The 24,755-nt window shown below is 46.8% G+C and overlaps 1 protein-coding gene across 1 annotated transcript in view; it reads right to left on the bottom strand.

Moving 5' to 3' along the window:
* Gldn (gliomedin) overlaps positions 1 to 24,755 on the bottom strand; it is a 48,122-nt gene that overhangs the window by 5,208 nt on the left and 18,159 nt on the right. Inside the window, exons 2-6 of the mRNA XM_021207693.2 lie at positions 22,379 to 22,430; positions 13,367 to 13,384; positions 12,934 to 13,041; positions 1,934 to 2,080; positions 630 to 749 (exon numbers count right to left, since the gene is read on the bottom strand). Coding sequence (XP_021063352.1) covers positions 630 to 749; positions 1,934 to 2,080; positions 12,934 to 13,041; positions 13,367 to 13,384; positions 22,379 to 22,430 — 445 coding nt within the window. The remainder of the gene's footprint in view (positions 1 to 629; positions 750 to 1,933; positions 2,081 to 12,933; positions 13,042 to 13,366; positions 13,385 to 22,378; positions 22,431 to 24,755) is intronic.

Here is a 24,755-nt window from a genome sequence, read left to right as displayed (position 1 = left end):
GACAGTCATGGGAGTCAGAAGAACTAAGTACTGAGTACTGTGCCTGGCAGTCTTAACACTCAAAACTAAGTGGTGGAGGATTGCAGGTATAGCTTAGTGGTAAACTTGGGGCTCTAGGTTCAACCCTCTGCCTCTGCCCCCCTCACATACTATAGTGATGGAGATTCTATGATTGTTCTCTGTACGGTGTTAACCAATTTGACTGCCCCACTATCTTCCAATTTCTTATTCTCTCAGGAATTTGTTGCTACAGTTAACAGCTTAGACCTCAAGATACTGCTCTCAGGGGACCTAGTGGCACTGTGTCTTGAAGTTGTGACAGTAATTAAAACAAACCAAATAAATCCCTGCTCCTGTGTGTGTGTGTGGGGGGGGGGGGTTAAATGGCCAGGAAGAGTGCCATCATGGAGGTAAGGGTGGGGAGACCAGTGAGGGAAGGAGTGCTAGGCTCAGTGCTGGGCCTGACCAGAGTCTCCACTCCCAGGGCAGGTATTCAGACTTCCTGGGAGCATATTTCAAGGATGAGTCTCATTTAGGACAATATCTCCTTTCAAAATTTGGTCACAACGTCTGGAAGAGGGTATCTTTAGTGTAAGGAGTGGGAAGTCCTGTGGGCAGGGCTTGGCGACCTGGACACTGGCTGTTGAACACATTCGGTTGCCGAGAGCCTTTGTGTCTTCTGCTTCCAGGAGGGCCTGGAGGCCCTGGGGGCCCAGGGGGGCCAGGGGGACCTTGGTCACCTTTGGCACCTAGAGAGAAGGAAAAGGAGATACTGACACAACGTTCTCCACAGGGACAGATTCCAGTTAGGGAGAGAGAGAAGGGAGCAGCTCTGGAGTCCCACTGTGTGCACCCCTTCCTAGAGACGACTTAGGTTAGTTCTGTCTTGTACTGAATCAAAGATCTACCATAGTAGGTCCTGCTGATCCACTATCTGTAAGATCTGTGCCAAGAGTTTCATCAATCTTCCCTTCGTTCTTCCAAGTCTCTCTGTGAGGTGGAAGTGGGATCCTCTCAGGGACGTCCTGCTAGGGAGCCGTGGTTACTTAAGGTCACCAGTGGGCGGAGCAGGATCTCAGCTCTGGTAGCTCTCGGCAGAGCCAGGTCATTGTCACTGCGGTGCCAGAGGATCCCAGTTCTGACTTTGTAAAATCCCAAAGGAACTTTTCTTCCTCCCCTCCCCATCCTTTGCTTCCTCTACTTCTTCTTCACTTTCCTCTCCTTTCCCTCACCCCGTCCTTCCCATTCTCCCCGTGGTAGGGAATTTAACTCAGCAGCTCTTGCAAGCCAGGTGAACACTTTATTACTGATCTAGACCCTCGTTTTCTGCAGACCTTGATTACTATCCAATCCCAGAGACACGCAGAGTGCCTTCGGGGAGATGGGTCTCCTGTCATTTGAAACCCTCCTACTTGACAGCCAGGTAGGAGAAGCAGTCCAACCTTGAGCCTCACTGGACTCTGCTGTTGCTCACTGTGTGACCTTGGTCTGACCACGTAATCAGACTTGAAGCAAGCTTGCAGCTTTAGCCTCCCCGTGCCTGGGACTACAGGCAGGAGCCACCACACCCTTCCCACCAAGGTAAATGCCTTAAGTTCCTCACGCTTGATACCAGATTCAGACTTGCCTACATGGAGAAAGGTACAGCTTTGAAAATGCAGACCACCATGCAGAACATGGCGGTATACAGCTATAACTGTGACACTGGGAGATGGAGGCAGGAGGGTTGGGCAAAGCCAGTCAGTCTCTGCTACATAGAGAGTTCCGGGTTAGCCTGGGTGTACAGAAGACTCCGTGTCGAACAGACAAGGAGGGAGAGAAGTCCAGAACCTACTGCAGAGCAGAGGCTCAGAGGAGGGAAAAGTCACCAGAGCAGCCATGGGTTGGATGGGACAGGTCTCTGTGCCCTAGTGCCCGGTGGACACCAGCCTACCTGTCAAAAGCACGTCATTGGACACATCTCCTTTGTCTCCCTTGTCACCTTTCTGCCCTGGTGGGCCCTCATTTCCAGGTCGGCCCAGTTCACCAGCATCTCCCTTTTCTCCCTTTTCCCCTGGATTTCCTGTGGCTCCGGGTAACCCTGTGAGAAAGCAATGCCATGTTAACTTGTGCGCACAATTCTGCTTCACCCTTTGGAAAGACTGTACTTTTGCAGAACGGCTTTGTAAACCAACCACAAAACCCCTCACCACCCTTCCGTGGATGCTGCTGTACACTCACTATGAGATGGCATTCCAAGGTGGCTCTGGGGGGCTACTTTTAAGGAATCTGGTTATGAGCCACTAAGTTGAAGAGTGAAGCAAGAGAGGAGGCAATGACGGTCTGAGTAATGCACCATCCCCACGGGCAGTGTGGGTGTGTCATTGAGAGGACCATAGGTATTGCCACTGTCACCTGTGTTCTTAACTTCTTACAATATAATGAGTGGTGGGCGGGGCAGTCACTCTGCCCGTTGAGCAAAGTTGAAATGGTGCTTGTAACTGATGCTGTTAAACCAACAAGGGCAGATGACTGACTGCCTCAACTCCTTGCTGTCTCTTCTCTGTTATAATAGACTGTACCCTCAACTGTAGCCAAAGTAAACCTTTTACTCCTTAAGTTGCATCCATCAGTTATATTGTTGCAACAACTGGGAACAGTCAGAAAACTTAAGGAGAGAAAGGTCAACTTATGATGGTTACGGCTGACTGCCCACAAGTCTGGCCCCTCCAGCTTGTTTGGTTTATTGCTTTACTTGGGTGTCCACAGCCATCTTTCCTGGGACTAGTCTAGCCCCAGTGCCATTTCTTATTGGACACATGAGAAATCCAGTCTTTCCAAAGCTCCACCCAATACCCCAGGCAACATGAAATATGAATTCAGCTTTCAAGAAAATTATTCTAAATGTTAATTTATTGCCAAAAGTAAATGACCATAATCCAAGTTGTCCTGAATGTGTTCTGAAGGTAACTGCTTGATACCATAGACTCTAATAGTTGAGGCATTCAGTACATGTAATTCAGTATATTAATAAACAAGGAAAAGCATGTCTTAGTGGGGTGCAAAAAGGTATTTGATGTCTTTCAACATGCATTCTCAATGAACTCCTCATCAAATTAGCAATAAAAAGGAATTTCCTCATTCTGCAAGAGAGTCTGTGGGAAACTGACAGGTGGGATTGCATTTCCCAGTGGAAGGTTGCATGCATTTCCCCTGACATCAGGAACAAGGCAAAGGTGTTCACACTCAACAGGATATAGAAGCCTGATATTCTAGAGGAAAAGAAATAGAAGGCTCACTGACTGGGAAGTGGATATCAAAGCTACATTAATATGCAGCTGGCCTGATGGTTTGTGTAGAAAATTTCAAGAAATCTATAAAAAAGAACAACTTGAAAGTCACAAGTACACAAGTATTCTGGGGTTCTGAGAGGGGAAAGTGAGTGCACAAAGACATTGTTAGGAATGAGCCATATATAAGACCATATAATAAGAAATAACTGTTCATTTTGATAAGAATTCCCTGAAGATAATGTCTAATTGTGATGTTACTCAAAGTGAGGTTGCAGCCATCAGGAGAGCCAGATGCATTTGTTATCCAAGCCTTCTTGTATTCTCCCCGTCCATAGCCAAGGTGATGTGGAACCTCCTGCCTCTATAATCACGGCCAGCTCCTTGGCTCTTCGGTAGGCCCCATCAAAGTTCCCCTTATCTGCCCCTCTCCCTATGTTCCACACATCTGACTAATTCCTGACCCGTCACTCTCTGGAATAGCAAAGCGTTTCCTCCGGTTTGTTTATTTGTTTGTTTTGCTTTTAAGATCTCACTATACAGCCCTATACAGCTAGCCTCAACCTTGCAGCAATCCTCCTGCCTCCACCTGGGACTTTCACAGCTTGCTTACGTGGGGCTTCAGACTCTCCCCAGGGATTTGTGTGTGCTTCATGAATGATCTACCTTCTCCGCTCTCTGGATCACCCCACTTCCTGCCAACCATGCTGCATCCCACCATATCTGTTCTAAAAAGGCGTTCGTCAACCTGTGGGTGGAGACCCCTTGTGAGTTGTTGAACAGTTCCTTCACAAGAGTCACCTAAAACCATGGGAAAAGCACAGATATTTATGTTATGATTCATGATGGTAGTATCTTTTGGGTATATGCCCAGAAGTGGTATTGCTGGGTCTTGAGGTAGAACTATTCTCAGTTTTCTGTAGCAAAATTACAGTTATGAAGTAGCAATGACATTAGTGTTATGGTTAGGGGTCAGCACAATGTGAAGAACTAAGCTAAAGGACTGTAGCAGTAGGAAGCCTGAGAACCACTGTACTAAAGGACTGCAAACCATTTCCGGGTTAGAAGGCACTGTAGAGTTGGTTTACATCAATTTCCCTTTCAATCCCCATGTCTCTCTGTGCTACCTGCTATGCAGTTGGTGCTGTTTGTTTGTTTGTTATGTTTTTTGAAACAGTCTCTCTATGGCTGTCCTGGAACTCACTCTTTAGACCAGACTAGCCTGGAACTCACAGAGGTCTGCCTGCCTCTGCCTTCCAAGTGCTGGGGTTAAACTTGTGTGCCACCTCACCTGGCCACAGTGGTCTTTCAGCGTCAGTGGATTTCACCTTGGAGTGTGGCACAGAGCTGGGGCTTTAGGACAGTGGTGGGAACTTGCCGAGCACGGCGACCTGGGTTCAGTCACCAGCATCACAGATACGTGGAATCAGAACGTAGTGAGGAAAATGCTACTTTCTAGATTTCAGTGAATCACACCAAATGGTGGCAAATGGAGACCAGCTACATCGAGAATCTAAGGCAAGCTCGTGCCACCTGTGACCCGGTCCCAGAAAGCAGTAACAGTGAATCTAAACGAACAATGTGAGACCCAGCTATCACTGAGAGGCATAAAGAGGGACGGGTGTCCCCGGTCGGCACTCGCTCTGCTGAGGACTTGGCCCCTTCCATCAGAAGCAATACAGTGATCTAGTACTGAGTAAGGGCCACTCCTCACAGCAGCACCGAGCGCTCCTGGCTCAGAGTCATTCTTGCTGAGGGACACTAGGACTTCTGGCTGAAAAGTGACAAGAGCCCTTCTCTGGGTGCTCTGCCTGAGAAGGCCTCCCTTTACTGGGATTTTAAATACGAGGTTTGGCATATTATCTGAAGGAGACAAAAGGCTGGATGGTTGCTATAGAGTTCCGCCTGCACAATGTGCCAAGTGCTACTGACACCTTCTCAAGGTTCTGAACAGCCCACATTCAGCCGTCCTGAGGGCAGCAGTATCGGCAGCTCACAGGAGGCTTTTCAGACCTTCCTTCTGACTCAAGAGCATGTCTGCACCACCATCTGCTTTCCCTGCCTTCGTTTTATTCCTCCCTCACATGCCTTTTATTTCCTTTCTCAAAAAGGCCACACGAGCAATCATGTTCATTCTGTAACGTAGCCCTACCACAGCCTTTGCTTGAGGGTGTCTTCCTTCTCGTAGCTGGGGTGTGCATGGCTATTTTTCATGTTTTGGTAAAAGACAGTGGGAGATGTTTTGTCTGCATCATGTAATCTGTCTTTTGTGTGTGTGTGTGTGTGGTGTTTGTGCTATGTGTGTGTGGTGTATGTGTGTTATATGTGATATATATATATATATATATATAATGTATGAGTGTGGGTGGTGTATGTGAGTGTGTGGGTGGTGTGTTGTATGTGTGTGGTGATTGTGAGTATGTATATATGTGGTATATGTGTGTGTGAGTGTGTGCTGTGTTTGAGCAGAGTGTGTGAGTGTATGCATGTGAAGGCCACATGTTGATATTAAGTATCTTCTTCTATCACTCCTCACCTTATTGTTTTTAATTAAAAAAAAAAAAAAAAACAAGACAAAGCTGGGCAGGGGGGCACACACCTTTAATCCCAGTGCTCAGAAGGGTGAAGCTGGCAACCCTTGCACTTTGAGTCCAGCCTGGTCTACATACTGAGCTACAGATGTGACTATGTAGAGAGACCCTGTCTCAAAAAAAAAAAGAAAAAGAAAAAGAAAAAGAAAGGAAGGAAGGAAGGAAGGGGGGGAGGGGGGGAGGGAGGGGGAGGGAGGGAGAGAGGGAGGTAGGAATGGAGGGAAGAAGGAAGGAAGGAAGGGAGGGAGGGAGGGAGGGAGGGAAGGAAGAAGGAAGGAAGGAAGGAAGGGAGGGAGGGAAGAAGGAAGGAAGGAGGAAAAAGAAGAAAAGGTTTATTTTTGTGTTTGGGGGTGGAGTGTGCTCGTGTGGAGGTCAGAGGACAACCTACGCAGTCAGTTCTTTTCTTCCACCGAGAGAGTCCTGGGCACTGAACTCTGGTCATCACACTTGTACTGCTAAGCCAGATCATTGTCCCCATCTCACTTTTTGAGATAGGGTCCCTTTGATGAGCCTGGAGCTTGCTGTATTCTCTGGACTCACTGGCCAGCAAGCTCTAGGGACAGAACCTTCTGTCTGCCCCTGGCACTCTCCAGCTGGGATCACACACAGGAACACACTGTTGTGCCTGCTTGTTGTTTAGCCATCACATGTGACAAAGCATCCTCTGTTGGTAATTGACCGTGGCCACCCATTGGCATCACCCAACCAACGTTCACTGTGTGTATAACATCTACCCACACCCAGGTTAGGTCAGGGCTTCCGGCCCTGCACAGTGACGCTGCAGCACGTGCCTCTTTACTGGCACTGAGTTCGTCTGCTGGAGAAGAAATGCCGTTCTATCCCTGCCTAACGCCGGAGGGAGAAATGGCTCTCGCGTTTTCTTCTGGGGTTGCCCACTCAAAGCAGACAGTCCCACTAAGACTGCGACAGCTCCAGGTTGGGATCGGTGTCATCGTCTTCACATCAGGGTGTTCTTGGCAGTGCCATCTGTCACTAACTGAGGCAAAGTGGTGGGTGTTGTGCAAACCCCAATCTCAAGCCATGCACTGGAGGGAGGGCATTGCTTTTGGTTTTCTTAATATTGATTTGATTTTTAGTTTTTTTTTTTTTTTTTTTTTTAGAGAAGATACTGTAATACTAATAACTCTTACTGAGAAAATATGAGAAAGATGGAAAGAAAAAGTCAAAGCCACTTGGTTCTGAGGCTCTAGAACATCAGACTTCACAGTCGGGTGCCGATACATAACTGGCAACATTCAAGTCTCCGGTCTTAACTGCAAAACTAAAATGGTTTTTTTTTTCAGCCTCATACAGGACATTTCCATGTAGCTTCTGTTTTGGAAAGGATATCACAGAAAGGGAAATAAACCAGGTTCAGAGAGAGACAATACAACGTGATCTCACTTAGATATGGAGATAAGGTTGATTCTCAAGATCTCAGGAAGTAGAGTAGCTTTTGCCAAAACGGAGACAGGTTTGGGGGCAGTGGGAAGGGAGTCTGATCTGCATGGAGTGAGATGGACAGAGGGGTAACTCCACCCTGTGGGAACAAGCCTGGGTAACTGCAGCTGATGAACTGGACTGAATTCTTGAAAATAGCTCATGAGATGACTTAGGATATTCCCAACACAAAGAAATTATGTAAGTTCAGGCTGTTCTTGAATTCACTGTGTGGCTGAGACTGACTTTTAAACCCTGGTTTTCCTGCTTTCAGAAAGGTGGTTTTCCTGCTTTCAGAAAGGTGTGTGTGTGTGTGTGTTTGTGTTAATTAATATGACAGTAGCCTTAATCTGACTGTTATGTCTTGTTTAAATATATTGAAATTCCATACTACATGTCCATAATATAATTACAATTGTATATGTCAACTAAAAGCATATGGTAGATATGGTTTAAATATAGATATTATGTTAAAGTATTATGAAATATATGTTACAAATAAAACAAATTATAAATTACATGGTCTAGAAGTTGGATATAACAGAGTGAAGGGAGGAGGGTTTTTTTTTTCAACTAAGACCAAATTTCTCTTTCATCTTTGAAAGAAAAAAAAATGATGTTATCCATTGGGGTCATAGTTCAGCTAGCCGAGAGCTCGCCCAGCATGCACAAAGCCCTGGGTTCGATCTCCAGCAATACATTAAACACACTTGGTGGTACATCTCTGTAATTCAGTATCTAGGAGAGAGGCATTTGGGGCAGGGAGGGCAAGAATTCTCGGTCATCTTCAACTACATAAGAAGGCTGAGACCAGCCTGAGCTGGAGTTCTTCTCTTACAGAAAATGGGGAAAATGCTGACAAACACTAACAGAATTTACTATGTGTCTGGCCCTACTATGTGTCTGGCCCTAACATTTCATACATATTAACTCATCATCCCCCAAACACTACGAGATTAATAAGATTACTATCCCTATCTAATAAATAGGGAAATTGGAACACTGTGAGCATGCACCCTGTTCAAGGGTTCACACCTGGCCAGTGTGGAGCCAGGGCCCACACCAAGCCTCAGAGATCCAGGTCTGGTTTTGTTCTCTGTGTTTCTGAAGCTGGAAGCTGTGAAGGGTGAAGGGTGTTGATTTCTCCTGGAAGCATTTGGATTACAGTCTTAAGCTCTGCTTCATGCATCTCTGTAGGTGACATGGTCCCCAAGAGGCTTGGTCCTGTCCCCCCCCACACACACACATACAGAGAGAGAGAGAGAGAGAGAGAGAGAGAGAGAGAGAGAGAGAGAGAGTTGGTTGGACCTTGAGGGCTCAGCTCCCTGATGGAGTCAGCACAGAATAACACTGGAATTACTGGGGTCCTGGCAGATAGGGCTTGCACGGAGGAAAGGGTCACCGAGGTCAGACCTTGGAAGAACATTTTGTCCCTCAGTGTTTCCTGTGCCACTCCATACTTCCTGGTAAGGAGATCTCATGTGCCACTCCCTTCCGCCATGAGCCAAGGGGCTGTGCCTTACAGAGGTCCTGAAACATAGGCAGCTGCCATGCATGGAAAACTCTAAATGCAAGCAAAAAAAAAAAATCAACCTTTTCTCCTTTACACTCTCAGCTATTCTATCACAGTGGCTAAAACCAAATGAATACAAGAGCTGGTACTGGCTCCTACCCGCCCTGAGTCCTACTTTGATGGTCGTTAGCTCCTAGGCTCATTCATTTTTATCTGGTTCGGGTCCCCACCAATACCCAAGGGTGACCTCAGACCCTGCAAATCCGGAGCTTCTATTCTTTCTCCACAATCCCTTTACTGGGACCTGCCCTTATCTTAGTTCCAAGATGCTGATCCCCTCTCTCTTGCCTGTCATTTCTGCTTAGTTTGACTGCAGAAGCCATTGTCTACGCAGGGTCCAGTCTTCTCAAAGCTGTCCAGGGAAGTCAGGCTTTTCCTTCTAGTAGCACTGTCTGTCATGAGGTAGAGAGCCATCTTCCTGCCAGAGTAAATGGTATTGACTACATTTTGTTCATAAAATAGACAGCCAGGTAGTTGTGGTGCTATATTCCCTCTGGCTCTATGGCTCTACTGTGCCTTGAAGCACCATTTCCTTCAAGTGTCTATCTCTCTGGCTGAGGGTGTGGCTCAGTTGATTGAGTAAGCCTAGCATACAAGAAACCTTGGGTTTGCATTGTATGAAGCTGGGTGTGGGGCACATACCTGTTAATTCTGGCACTCAGAGGCAGGAGGATCAACAGTTCAAGATTACCCTCTTCTCAGATATATAGTAAGTTCAGGGCTAGCCTAGATTACATGCCTCCCACGAGTCTTGGACATTTGAATACTTGGTCCCCAGATGGTGGCTGTTTGAGGAGGTTTTAGGAGGTGTGGTTTTACTGGAAGAACTATGTCACTGGGGGCAGGCTTTGGAATGTCAAAAGACTGATGCCATTGTTGAGTTAGCCTTCCCTGCTTCCTACTTGTGAATTAAATTCTACACATAATAGCAACGGACTCTTATCCTTTGAAGCTGTAGACCCTCAAAAAACAATTTCTTCTTGTATGATGTTTTATCAGAAAAGGAACCATACAATCCCCTCTCTCAGAACAACTGTGCTGTACATGATCGTTGAATGCTAGTTTTCCCCAAAGGTAGAATGTTTCCGATCAGGATCTCCCTCTGTTTCCCCACTAGTTCCTGAAATCTGTCCCATCAACATTTGTTGGCAAATGATCCCCTTTCCTTCAAGGTCTCCCTCCTCCTCTGCTTGACATCACTCCAGTCGTCTTTGCTGGTCCCTGTGTTGTTCTCCTTCTCGTGGTCACTAGATGTCTCTCTCTCTCTCTCTCTCTCTCTCTCTCTCTCTCTCTCTCTCTCTCTCTCAAGGCTCTCCCCCATGCTATCTTCCTGTTGTGGTCCCTCCCTAAGTGATCATACCCATACTGGCTTTTGGGATGACTATCTGTGTGTGCTTTGTGCCTGGGGTTCCCTCAGATTGTGCACCTGCATCTCCAAGTCCCCAAGTACCTCAAGGCAACTCAGTTTAGCACATTCTTCTCTGGGGCTGAGTTAGGCCAGGCCACCTTCCTCAGAAGCAGCAGTCCATCAAGGACCATTCAGGCAGGACAGTCTTTGTCTGCCCTGCTCTTCCCTTGTTCTTTCCATACCCTACCAGTACTGCTACAGTCACCCCCAAACATCACTCCATTCCATCAGTCTTTCTTCACCCACTGCTATCCCCGCCTGCCTCAGCTCCCCCTAACTCCCGAGTTGGTGCCAGGGTGTTCTCTAGGCAACCGTGCGTCTGACCCCTGAGACCCCTCAGAGGCTTCTCACTGCTCCCCAGATGCAGCTGGGATCTCCTGTGGCCTTGTTGTTCTCCACTTCTCCTGAAGCCCTCCTCTGGCTCAGGAATGGTGAATGAGGGAAAGTCTCTCCAGATGTGCTTCTGGGTGACCTGGACAATGCCTCCCTTGCTCTCAAACCTGAGCTGGCTCAGACCTAAGCCACCTTCCAGAGATCTCTTCCTACAGAGCGTGGTTCTTCAGATACCCTCCATCTCTCTATGTCTAGAACAGTCTTAGCTCGGCTCTTTAACAGATTGCTTTCTGTCTCTCCCAGTCACAATGCCAGCTTCAGGAAGGTGCTGTGGCTCAGAGAACAATCTCCCCAACTATGACATATTTTTGCATGCTGAGCAACTTGATATCAGGGGGATGAAAAGCTTCCAACCCACGCTTAGAATCAAGGTCCTCCACTCACCCACACTGAAGGAGAGCACCTCTGTCTGGAGTTCCTGTTATCTGCACAAAGACTAGACAGCATCAGAAAAGACGCGGGTGCCCCTCTCCACCCGACTGGGGGCTGGTGTGGGTTATCTATCTCGGAACAGAAGATTAAGTGCCACATCCACTCTCCTTACGAGATCATAGCTGTCCCTTGGGCTCGTTCACACTCCAGATAGGATCTTCATGCAAGTTAAGTTCTATCACAGATCCATTCACTCTCCATGGTCATCACTGACAACCCTATAGGAAAAGGGTGTAGACAGGTCTCCGAGTGCAGCTGAGCTGTGGCCGCCTGCCTGTGAGCAAAGGTAATGTCTTTTCTTTTGCTAGGTGTCCCGCTCAGTGTGTTTCAGTGAATGTTCAGTGGGAAGAAGGGAAACTTCGTCTCTACAAACCCTAACCAGCTTTGTTACCTTTGACCCAGTGCCTGTGCGAGCACCGGCCACCTAAGCATGCTTTCCATAAATTGATGAAATGCTCTCTCCTTGGGGTTACTCGAGGCCATGGCCATTTAATTACATGTCCTCAAGACCAGGGCTCTGTCCCAAATCTTTTAGAAAGTGCTCCCTTTCTATATATGCCCCTATAGTCACTTCTAACACGGTGCTCCCCACCCCAAGTCTGCCCCCCAGAATATTAATCTTCTAGCCTTGGTCACACGTCTGATGTCTTTCTAGGATAACCCAGACGGCTGCACGTTCTCGTAGCTGTCATTATTCTCTGCTGATGAGCTCTGGCAGTTATAGTTATTATCCTGCCCTGTAATTCCAGTTGTAATTGCTGGCCTGATGAGGTCTGAGTTGACTTGGGTGGTGTTGTGTGCATTGTCATCTGCAGAGCTGCCTCTGGAAACACAAGTAGGTAGGCTTGCTGAGGGGCGGAGGCACCCAGCACTTCTCTCTCCACCCATTCTCACTCAGATGGCTGTGGGAACATCCCCAGAGGTGCTAGGAGGGGAAATACTAGGGCAGCTCCCTATCTGAAAGAAGCTCCTGGTACCTCTCCTAGCCCAGGACCTGCCCAGAGCCATGGAGCTAAGAAGCTCAGAGAACCTGATAGAGATCAACCTTTCTCTGCCGTTTTACTAGTGGCCTTGCCTGATAGGATATAAGCTCAAAGACTCTCTTGCCAGGGTCTGCAAGTGCCCACCATGCTAGATGCCAGTTTTCTTCAGAGGATTCTCCCTTGCCCATCTCCACAGGCTCCCAGAATAGTGCTGATAGAGCTTCAAAACCTATCTGCCCCTGCCTCCTGTTAGACCTGACACCACCCCTACTTCTCTCTGAATACAACAGGCAGGTTGGTGTCTCTGAGGCTTGACTCACACCCAACAGCCCAGAGAAACTTCCTCAGAGACAAAGGAACCCCTTTGTGAGCTCCCTTAAGAGAGGGCCCTAAGTTAAATACCCGCCTTGAAGAGGCCTGAACCCAACCAGTGGGAGCTCTTTTAGTCAGGAAAATCCTCCACAAAGGCCAACATCAGTCCCTTGAAGGTCAACCAAACACAGCAAGCTGCTGGGGGTGGGGGGAAGGCAGCAAAGGGGAGGCTGAGCCTTGACTGACACAGGTGTGAGCTTGTGGGGGTCACAGCCTACTCTAGTGCATCGCAGCTGCAGACAGAGAAGTCCATTGCCAGAACGCTGTCCCCTCTGTTCTGACGTAAACACCCGGACAAAAAGGAAGATGCTGGGCCCTCTCAACACAACGGCTTTGAGATGGGAGTTACGTCAGCACTCCATGCAGAACATGAAGAGTTCTGTCTCCACACAGTATTTCCCACTGCTACCCATCTGAACACAGTCACGGAGAAAAGAAACACCGGAACTAATCGGCAGAACTGCCCGGTTACCCATTTTTCCTCTCTTGCCGACTGCTCCTTTTTCTCCTTTTGGGCCCTGGAGACCAGGCTGCCCATCTGATCCATTGTGGCCTGGTAACCCGCCGGCTCCTGGAGGTCCTGTGCCAAGCATGGAGAGGCAACAGTTAACATCCTCACAGAAGACAGTGTGATTCCCTTTAGCTAGCGAGACATCTATGCTGTTTCCCAGATCTTCCTGCTTTTTCCCAACCTCCTCCTAGAACAGGGACAGGTGGAGGGTCCTTGGTGGTGGCAGTCAGGAGGTGGGGCGGGGGGGCGGGTCTCAAGTTAGAGCCACAGAAAAGGATATGGTTATAGGCAGGGTGTGGCCTCACTCCACCCCTCTACCACTAAGGACTCTGGTCTTTGGATTCTGGGCTCAAGCCTTCCATAGTTGCCCCGGGACTAGGAACTGAGTACTTACCTGGTGGGCCCGGTGGTCCTACAACGGAAAAGAGAAATTAGATTATAAGTCCACAGCAGTTAGAATGAGAAACCAGTACCACAAACCCCTTCCCTACTTAAAAATGTCTTCATCACCTGCTAAGAAAACAATCTCGCATTGTTTATTATTTGTAGCTTAGTATGTTTCCCCCTAAGGGAAAAGCAGCTCAGCAAAGACTCATTTGCTAATCAAACTATTTTTTAATTACACTTCAACAGGCCTAGAATAATTTCTGAGCCGGTTTCAATATAGATTCAACCATCAATTTTCTTAGAGAAGGTCAAACTAATTCCCCGGGGGGGGGGGGCGATGGAAACACAAACTCCCGAGCATCCCTGGCGAAGGGCAGGTGTCAGCACATGTCACTTCAGAGCAGAGCACTGACTGTCACTAGAACACTTGTGAGAGCCACCCCCACCCCATCCCCGCCACCGTGTCTCCTCTAGTACACCGAGGAGTAACCCTAGCCCACGCTGGCTTTATGGACCTGTATTTTGTTGCATGAACTAGCCTGAGAAAGTCTGAGAGTTCGGGTCAGGTGACAAATACATTCTTTAGTGTGAAATGATCCGAGGACCTATGTGGTTTGGATGAATCATTTACACAGAACGGAGCTAATGATTTTGCTTCCAGAATAGGCATATCTTACTGTCAGCCAGACTGAGCACTTGGGCTAGGCAGTGAAGCTGTAACATGAGAAAACTGAGTTCCTTGTGTTTCTCTAGCTAGTACCTAATGATTCCCACCTGAGCCTTTGACCACTCAGAGGCAAGCATTTCTAAGTGTATACCACGCACACCAGCCTCCACTAAGAGACTCAGTACTGGTGGCTGCTATGTTCATTGTCTATGCGAGGATGGTAGAGCCTTTAAAACCACAGGGCAATATAGAGGGCTAGATAAAGAAATAACCCCCAAGGTTACTGGGGAAGTTTCTGGCCACACTGAAATCTGAAAAGAGCTCCCAAGAAGGCAATCTTTGGACTGTAGTCCTAAAGAAACAGTGGGACTAAGAAGTCAGTGTGGATGGGCCCAACATTTTAAGCAGGGGACAGAGAAAGGCCAAGTTCTGAACTGGGTCAGAAGAGAATTATTAAGGCTCAGGATGGGGGAAAGAATAAAGGAACTGCCCATGTTTGTGTCGGCGGACAGGGCTGTGGATGGCCTGGACAGCTAGAAGCACCAAGGCCAGGACGAGACTCACAGACTCCGAGAGGCAGGTTCCTGAGTGGAGTGTGTTGCTGGGACATCAGCATAGGTCTGAGTTGTTCTTTGTAGCTGGAAGATGAGTATGGAAGATGAGTACAGCTAAGTTAACTAGACAGACAGATGAGGTGCACAGAGAAGCAGACGGGGGTGTGGTGGGGAGAAAATACGCAGACCTCTGAGGTGGAACTCGGGCACAGTTGTGGGTAAATGTGACGGCCGAGTTGCAGAAAAAGCTAGGAATTCAGAGCGTCTCCATGGAATAAGGAAGGCTCTGTGTCCAATTGGAAGCAAGTGGGGGAATTTTAGGTAAGTAGATTCTAGGACATTGATGAATAGTCTCGGGACATAGGATTCTTGGAAGAGTGGTGTCTGCGAGTGCTTGCAAAATGCAGGGATTTTCAGGGATTTCAGGCCTTTCACAATAGCTCAGTTTTCTTTTCAGGGGATAAATCTAACCAAGTAACTGAAAGACGTATATAGTAAAACCCCTAAGAAACTGATGAAGACGTCAGAAGATGGAGATATCTCCCATAATATATAACATCATATAATATATAATGTTCATGGATTGCTTAATATAGGATCAATATAGTGAAAATGGCCATCCTACCAAAAGCAATGCACAGACTCAGTGTACTCCCTTTCAAAATTCCAACACAGGTTTTCACAGAAATTGATAGGACAAATTTCAGTTTCCTATGGAAACACAAAATAAACAGGATGGGTAAAACAATCCTGAATCATAAAAGAATTGTTGGAAGGATCAGAATTCCCGATTTCAAGCTGTACTATGACAGTATAGCAATAAAAACAGCACGGTGTTAGCATAGAACAAACACACTGGCCAATGGAATTGGAATTGGATTGAGGACCCAGACATAAGTCTATACACCTATGGACAAAGCCAGAAATACACATTGTAAAAAAAGACATCGTCTTCAGCAAATGGTGCCCGTCAGTTTGTATGTCTGCATGTAGAAGAATGCAAATAGATCGATACTTATCAACCTTTATAAAACTCATCTCTAAATGGACCAAGGACCTCCACATAAGGCTAGATATACTGAATCTGATCGAAGTTGAAGCGGTGGGATAGCCTTGAACTCATTGGCACTGGAAACAACTTTCTGAACGGGACACCCACAGTCAGCACAGGCACTAGAAACAACAGTTAATACGTGGGACCTTACGAAACTGAACAGTTTCGGAACTGGCAAAGCACACCATCATTTGGACAGAGCAGTGGGCTACCGTGAGTTCTCTAAAGATGAATCCCAAATGGCTGGGAAATATTTAAGTGTTTACCGTCCTTAGTCACAGGGAAATTCAAATCAAAACTGCCAGTCAGAATGGCCGAGATCAATGAAACAAATGACAGCTCATGCTGGGGAAGATTCATGGAAAGGGGAGCACGTACTCACTGCTGGTGGGAGTGCAAACTTGTACAGTCACTGTGAAAATCAGTGTGGAGATACCTCAGGGAGCTGAGAATCGATCTACCTCAAGATCCAGCTCGACCACTCCTTCTCATATACTCAAAGGACTCCATATCCTACTATAGAGGCACTTGCTCAACTTGGGAGAACATCACATAATATTGTTCTGTTAAAGGAATACATCAATAAAATGACTCCTAGTGACATGCTGCTATATTTGTAGATCAATGTCTTGCTCAGCCGTCATCAGAGAATACGGGAAGTAATGCATTGATTCACAACTGAGAATCAAAGATCTTGGGATGCTCAATCATAAAATGGATTTCTTTATTAATTCTCTCCCCTTGGGGCTTGGGGAACTATGTGGGAGAGGAGGCATAAAGAGTACAAGAGACAGGGGGCTGTAAGACTCCAGAGAAACAGTGTGTCTTCCAGACACAACAGGACTGGCACACATATGTGCTCACAGAGACTGTGGTAGCAGGCACAGAACCAGCGCAGGTTCAAGCCGGACAGGGTGTCAGTGCTGAAGGTGACAAGCAGATGTAGGCTCCTACCCATACCAAGAAGCTATCTCCAATTGACAACTGATTGCAAAAGAAAATTAGTTTTCTTCAATTGAGTGTCATTGGTTATACAAACCACACTTAAGGGCAGGCCCCATGCCCAAGAGAAGAAGGTTAACAAAATGAACTCAGAGAGTTTGGGGAGATTTTTTTTGTTGGTGGTATTGATGTCTCATACATATAGCTTTGTTTGGGCATTTAAAAAATATTATTGGCCTTTTGCTTTTACATTATGATTTCTGGAGTGTGTGTGTGTTTTATGTGTCTTATGTGTTGTGTATGTGTGTGTGTGTGTGTGTGTGTGTGTGTGTGTTTTTTCTTGTGCTTTTCATCTCTCTTTTAATTCTTCCTGTTTGTTTCTAAAGAGAGAAAGAAAGCATAGGTTTGGAGTTGGATGGGTAGAGAGATGGGGAGGAACTGGGAGGAGATGAAGGAGGGGAAACCATGATCAGAATATATTATAATAAAAAGATTTATTTTCATGGTGCACTCCTTTAATCCCAGCGCTCAGAGGCAGGGATGGACGTATCTCTGTGAGTGTGAGGTCAGCTTGCTCTACATAGTGACTTCCAGGACAGCCAGGGCTACATAAGAAGTCTGTTTCAAAAAAACAGAAAACAAAAAACAAAAATCAATGTTAAAGTATATAGCAATTTGCTGAAGAGGCTTGTGTCAGTACTGTGTCCTTACCAGCGGAGGGTACATGTGTGAGCGTGCGCACACTGAAAAAGGGCTGATGGTGAGCAGGAGTCAGACGACCTCAGTTAATCAGCTTCTCTATAGGATGAGCCACAGAGAAACAGAGGGTGATGGAAGGACTCTCCGTATGGTGCGTGTTGATCATGTCAAGTGGGCTTCCAGGAGAGCCCACCAATCATGTCAGGGGTGAACTTCAGTGAGGAGCCCTCGGGTGCTCTGTGTTTACGATATGCTAGCTCCTCATAGTCTCCTATTGAAATGCTTCTATTGCAGTTCCCTGAGCTCCACCGACTACAGTTCTGTTTGTATCCAGAGACTTACCCACTATGCTTCTTTAAATTAAACATCTGGGTGCCATGTGGAGAGTTTAGCTCATTCTGGGCTGTGAGGGAGGCCTAGAACCTGCATTTTTTTTTTTTAAACTGGGTACTCCTGGTGAATGGCATGCACGATCACAGATCCCTTAATATGAGGTGACAGCTTTCTGGAAAAAGATTTAGTCACCATCAGCACATCCTTCAGGGTCCCCATGAATGTGGGAGTCCCTGGAGAGTGAGCTTCTGTTGGGAAAGCACAGTACATCTAGCCTTGGCCTGTAAGGCTTCAGAGCCATGCAAATACTATTTATGAGTACCTGGTGCCTGCACTGGGATGTCAGGGGTTTGAGGTAGCCTCTAGGTAACCAGAGGAAGCAGTGCTGGGGGGGGGGGCTTACTCAAACATCACCGGGTGTTGGGAAGCGACAACTTTTGGTACGTTAGGCTGCTCAAGTTTTACTGTCTGTGACCCAGCATGACCTAACCTGCATTGGCAAATTGTACACCTCTAGCCATCTAATGATTCAGCACAATGGTCATACTGTTGTTTCTTCTCAAGTAGTTCCGTTTCTGTTAGCAGAAACGGAAGACTCTTAATGGAGGCACGAAATACAGGCTTTGCAGTTGATGGAAAAATGATAATAAAGAAGTATAGCCTCAGGATTGGGCACTGGTGAAGGCTAACTCTGCAGGCTTCTGGGCTACCTGGCTTCGCCCACCATTTCAAAGCAGAGGGAAGAAAACTGTCCTTGTGTGCCCGCAGCTCCCCTCCCAGCATCTCCCCGTCCACCTGCCCCAAGGCACCCGTGAGCACAGCAATGACCATAGAGGAAGCACGTTTTCCAGAGACTGATTTAAGAGAAGGAAGGCATCCAACTCACCAGAAACACCTCAGCTGGCGAGGCCCGGGACTGCTGATTTAGAGAGAGCTAAGGGGAGAGAGAGCTCCACAGGCCTGAGGAGACCTGGGCATCTGCAGTCTCTCTTTCCCGGCAAGGCAAGGCTCCCTTGGGCATGGTTTTTCTGCCTGTGGAGTCGCTCCCCAACTTCCATATACTTGAAGAAGTTTTTAAAAAGATGAATCTACTATGAAATTAGGCCTTTCTCTGGAGCTTGAGGCTAGCTCTACCTAGATCACGCTCCTGCCCAGAGTCCACACTAGTCTCTGGACCGAGGCTCACTGTCTGTCCCCACCCCCACAATAGATGGTAGGGTCCAACACTTTTCATACTTAAGTTTTTAATTGAAGAGCTTCTGTGTAAAAGGAGATTCAATTTCATGGGAGAAGAGAGTGCTGGTTTTTGAAAGCATGTCCTGAGGTGAGAAAAAATTACCTACTCAACCCATTTCCACCGTTCCCCATCCCCATCTCACCATCCTCTAAGTGGTCTCAATAGCTCCATCCTGCACATTCACTGTGAGCCTGCCTCTCAGGTCTCTATAAAAACCAGAAAGAAGCTTTTTCTGTGCCTCTCAAGGCTTTTGTGCCTGTCACTCCATCCCTTTGAGCGTTTCTGTAGCACTCATTATTGTCACATGTGCGAGCTCTGAAGAGGGACTTCCACAGATGGGAGGAAGGTGCTTACACCACTAGAGTCTCTGGACAAAGGACTGGGCTTTCTGAAGATATTTCATTTCCTGTGAGGGCCGAATGCCACGTTAAATAACTGAATTAGCATTTCCCAAGAAGCCACGGGATTACAGCCTTTCTCTCTGAGGCCAAAATAAGGGCTGAGAGGTAACCTTGGAATGGGAGGTAGCCTTGGATGAGAGGTAGCCTTGGAATGGCGGCTCTGGCTCTTTTCTTGTGCTCAGCCTTCTAAGCCACAAGTTCATCCTTTTGACAAGGAGTAAGGAGAGAAATTGAGGCAAATGCTGTAGAAATTGGCCAGGTTCCTGGCACCCAGGTATTGATTGTGCGGGACCTCTTTGCCCTGTGAGGTGCTGAAGGATTCATAGCAGCGCCTAGGGACAGCCACCCCCAGAGTCCTAGCAAAAGCTTTTGTCCTCTAGGTCTTGGGGACAGTCTTCTAGAGTACACGGAAGTGGTTGCTCACCCCATTTCTACTGTCTTAATGAGAACATAATGAGTTTCCCTCTCTCCTCAGGAAGCTGAGCTTCTGAGGAGGACTCGGAATAGAACATCCAGAGTCAGGCTCTACAAGACAGGTCAGAGCACTCCTTGGCTTGGGGGCAGTAAGGGTGACTGCTCTGAACCAAAGCTTCACAGGACATGCCTTTAAGGCGAGGGGCAGGCTTCTGTCAGGCTCACATCCAGAAAAGCCTACCATTACTGGGCACATATGTATCTGTAAGCCCGGTACCCGGGAAGGCTGGGGAAGGAGGCGTCATACATTTGAAGCTAAAATGGGCTACATAGTAAGATCCTTTCTTAAAAACAAATAAAACCAACCCCCCTCTCTTCAAAACAAACAAAAAAACCCCACAAAACCCCTCACATATACATCTTTCTATTAGTTATTACTTGAAGTAAGGTTTGATACACCTCTTGGCTAGTTCTCTCTCATTTGTCCTGAGCCACTGAGAAGGGGGAGTAAGTTGTACGGCCAGCCTTTAAGTCCACCTAGCACACAGAATGCAGCACAAGAGATACTTCACGAAAGTGACTCAGCAGACAATGTGTCCGCTGTGCAAACTCGATGTCCCGAATTTGATCCTTGGACTTATGTAAAGGCAGGAGGGCAGAACCAACTCTGTACAGTTGTCCTCTGACACCTCTCCACCCTGCCCCCAACCCCCCCCGCCACATGCGCGTCATGGCACGCACATGCCCCACCCCCACATCATACACAGACACAAAGATAATGAAGAGATAGGAAGGCATTAGTCTGTGACTGCCCAGCACATTCACCTAGCGCTGCCTGCCTATGCTGCCCATCTGATACAGGGAAACAATTCCACCTGGGGCAGTGCAGGTCTCCTCGGGAAAGGCAGCTCTACCATGCACTTCTTTTCCCGTCTTCATTTTCCCCTTTAAAACTAGTAGGTGTTTTGCAAATTGTATCTTGGGTATTCTAGGTTTCTGGGCTAATATCCACTTATCAGTGAATGCACATCAAGTGACTTCTTTTGTGATTGGGTTGCCTCACTAAGGATGATATCCTCCAGATACATCCATTTGCCCAAGAATTTCATAAATTCATTGTTTTTAATAGCTGAGTAGTACTCCATTGTGTAAATGTACCACATTTTCTGTATCCATTCCTCTGTTGAGGAACATCGGGGTTCTTTCTAGTTTCTGGCTATTATAAATAAGGCTGCTATGAACATAGTGGAGCATGTGTCCTTATTACCAGTTGGAAGATCTTCTGGGTATATGCCCAGGAGAGGTATAGCTGGATCTTCCGGTAGTACTATGTCCAATTTTCTGAGGAACCACCAGACTGATTTCCAGAGTGATTGTACAAGCTTGCAATCCCACCAGCAATGGAGGAGTGTTCCTCTTTCTCCACATCCTTTCCAGCATCTGCTGTCACCTGAATTTTTGATCTTAGCCATTCTGACTGGTGTGAGGTGGAATCTCAGGGTTGTTTTGATTTACATTTCCCTGATGATTAAGGATGTTGAACATTTTTTCAAGTGCTTCTCAGCCCTTCAGTATTCCTCAGTTGAGAATTCTTTGTTTAGCTCTGTACCCCATTTTTTAATGGGGTTATTTGAATTTCTGGATTCCAGCTTCTTGAGCTCTTTGTATATATTGGAGATTAGTCCCCTATCAGATTTAGGATTGGTAAAAATCCTTTCCCAATCTGTTGGTGGCCTTTTGCAAAACACAAGAAAATCAAGAAGGTAGACCAACGTATGGATACTTCATTCCTCCTTAGAATAGGGAACAAAATACCCATGGAAGGAGTTACAGAGACAAAGTTTGGAGCTAAGACGAAAGGATGGACCATCCAGAGACTACCCCACCTGGGGATCCATTCCATAATCAGCCACCAAACGCAGACACTATTGCATATGTCAGCAAGATTTTTTCTGAAAGGACCTTGATATAGCTGTCCCCTGTGAGGCTATGCCAGTGCCTGGCAAATACAGAAGTGGATGCTCACGGTCATCTATTGGATGGAACACAGGGCCCCCAGTGGAGGAGCTAGAGAAAGTACCCAAGAAGCTGAAGGGGTCTGCAACCCTATAGGTGGAACAACAATATGAACTAACCAGTACCCCCAGAGCTCGTGTCTCTAGCTGCATATGTAGCAGAAGATGGCCTAGTCTGCCATCAGTGGGAAGAGAGGCCCCTTGGTCATGCAAACTCTATATGCCCCAGTACAGGGGAATGCCAGGGCCAAGAAGTGGGAGTGGGTGGGTAGGGGAGCAGGGCTGGGGGAGGGTATAGGGGACTTTTGGGATAGCATTTTAAATGTAAATGAAGAAAATATCTAATAAAAATTAAAAAAAACACTATTCTTACATTGTTATTGTAAATATGTATATATATTTAAAAACAAACAAACAAAAAACTAGTGGGTGAAGGGAACTCCCTTGGCCCTTGCCTAGGGTCACACACATTTCTAATTTCTCAAGCCCTAGTTATTTTCCATGACTGCATTTCTGTGACAATACCAGAAAATAATACTCTCATAATCATATTACTGTTGGTTTTATTTCCATTAAAAACATCTGGTAAAAAAAGAGATGGCGCATTTTTGTAACAGAGCGCCCTTAGGCGCACTTTCGGACCCCGACCCTTTGGTCAGCCCCAGTGTTTCACCCGGCTCTCTGGAAAGCAGCAGAGACGTACCTGTAAGACAGATGCCCTGGGTGCTGTTGCACAGGTCTATCATCACTCGAATCTGTGAAGAGAGAGGTGGTTAATAGCAAACAATAGACAGTGGGCTTGGAAGATGCGATTTTATTCAGCTGAGCAGAAAGCAACTTGGAAAATCCTCTAAATAACTTCAGGACAATAGGCTCATGCCTGAGGAAAACAAATGACCAGGGGATGCTAGAACAGGAGAAATGGTCCTCCCCAGGGAAGTCCTCCTCAGGGAAAAGAGCACCAACTGGTTACCCAATTCCAAATAGGGAGCCCGAAAACATAGATGCAAGGAGCACCATACAGGCTGAGTGTACTTAGGAATATGGATATACTTATCCATATAGGTTGTGTAGTGACAAGTGATGAAGATAAAAGCCATGAAAGGGAACGAGGAGGGGTGCATGGGAGGCTTGGAACAGGATATGGAAGGGAGAAATTATGTAACTGTATTATAATGTCAACAAACAAACACAAAAACTTGAAGAGTCAGGCATCGCGGCACAGGCCAGGAATCCCAGCCCTTCCACAGGCTGAGGCAAAGGGGATGGCAAGTTCAAGGCTTTGTTTTGGCTACAGAGTGAGTTCAAGGCCAGTTTGGTCAATATATGGAGACCCTATATCTAAAGTTAAAGAGCTAAGGGTACAGGGGGTACAGGTCTGTGGTAGAGTACTTGCCTAGCAGGCATGAGACCCTACAGTCAGTCCTTACGATAGCATCAAACTGCAAAGAAACCTTTGAAGTACCGAAGTGTATTTGATATGAGTGGTTTCCTTCGGCTTCTGAGAAGGCAGAGGGGCTCTCTCGGGAATCCAGTTTTCACTATGGTGATGAGCAGATTCCCAACATCTGAAAAACTTGCTATGTGAGCCTGAGTACTGAGCACGCCCTCCCTGACCAGGTTGGGACACACCGAGTCCCTCAGACCACGGGACACTGTCAGCTAGCTGGGTAACTGCCTGTTGGGTCACGATCACTACCTCAAGGGCTGAGCTTGATGTCCACCCTTCCAGGCACTGCTGACCTATCTGTCGTGCTCTGCTCTGCTCCCCAGAACCTAGTGTGATGGTCTCAGGTCCACGGGTTGCTATATGGATAAAACGCAGAGCGGTGGACAAGCTTCAGTTTATATAAGGCAATGGTGTATGGACAAATGCTTTAGTATGATTCTACACTGGTAAGTTTAAGATACCATGGGTGTGTGTGGGGGGGAATATAACACGAGATGGAGGTGGAGGACCGGGTGGAAGAAACTGTACTAGGCTCAACGTGTCATTTAATCTTTTCTTCATGGATCGTGCTTTCCCTTCGATTACTTTTAGTTTTTTGGTCTGGGAGGAAGGCTCTGTGACTAGAGCATTCGCTGCTCTTGGCAGGACTGAAGTTCAGTTCCTGAACTTACTGCCTACAATTCCAGATCCAGGGCATCCCAAATCTTCTCCTGGCTCTGGAGGCCTCTGGACGCAGGTGCACGCATGCACATTGACACATAGAGATGCACACAATTAAAAGTACCAAACAAACAAACAAACAAAAACCCCCAAATCCCTCAGCTTGGAGAAAAGGCGATTTAGTTTCTTGTGTTGGATGCGTCTGCTCGTTAGGGGATCCAGAGGGAAACTCATCCTGTAGAGTGTGTGTGTGTGTGTGTGTGTGTGTTCCAGCAGTATTTGTTGAGTGCTATAGAAAGAGATTTTTGAGCTAATGAGTACACATCCCACACTTACACAAATGTAGCAAAACTGAACTGTGCAAGGACTACAAGTGGGTTCTTTTTATCTGCACCCGTAAATCCAGCCAGGCTGAAAAGAATCATGCTTGCACCGAAAATGTGCCGACTTCCTTTGTCATTCTCTGAATGATATCACAATTATGTGCACAGCGTTTATACTGTACTAGGCATCATGAGGAATCTAGAGGTGACTTAAAGTAGACAAGAAGACATGCATAGGTTACATTCAAATGCTCCACTATTTTATTTAAAGGGATTTGAGCATCTTATAAGTTTGGTATCTAAGAAGGGACATAGACTAAATCCCCTGAGGATGCTGGGGGTGGGAGTGATGTATTCTACCATAGGATAAGATCTAGAAATTAGCTAATACCTTGTACATGTCTCAGGTGCCTCCACTGCCCAACAGCTCTCTCAACTGAAGTGTGTTGGGCAGTGCTCAGTTCTAATAGTGACCCTGTCTACTCAGGGCACACAGCCTGCTGGGAGGTGGGGGTGGGGAGGGTGAGGCTCAACTCCAGGCCCACTGTACTCTACAATGGCTTTGATAATTATCTTAACATGAACAGACCCCCCCCCAGGATTCACTGCATTTTAGTTATTTTTATAAATGAATGTAATCAGCTGCA

The sequence above is a fragment of the Mus pahari genome, chromosome 10 (genome assembly GCF_900095145.1).
Source record: "Mus pahari chromosome 10, PAHARI_EIJ_v1.1, whole genome shotgun sequence".
Lineage (NCBI taxonomy): Eukaryota > Metazoa > Chordata > Mammalia > Rodentia > Muridae > Mus > Mus pahari.
The sequence above is the reverse complement of the archived record's forward strand: the minus strand, read 5'-3'. Positions and strand labels throughout refer to the sequence as shown.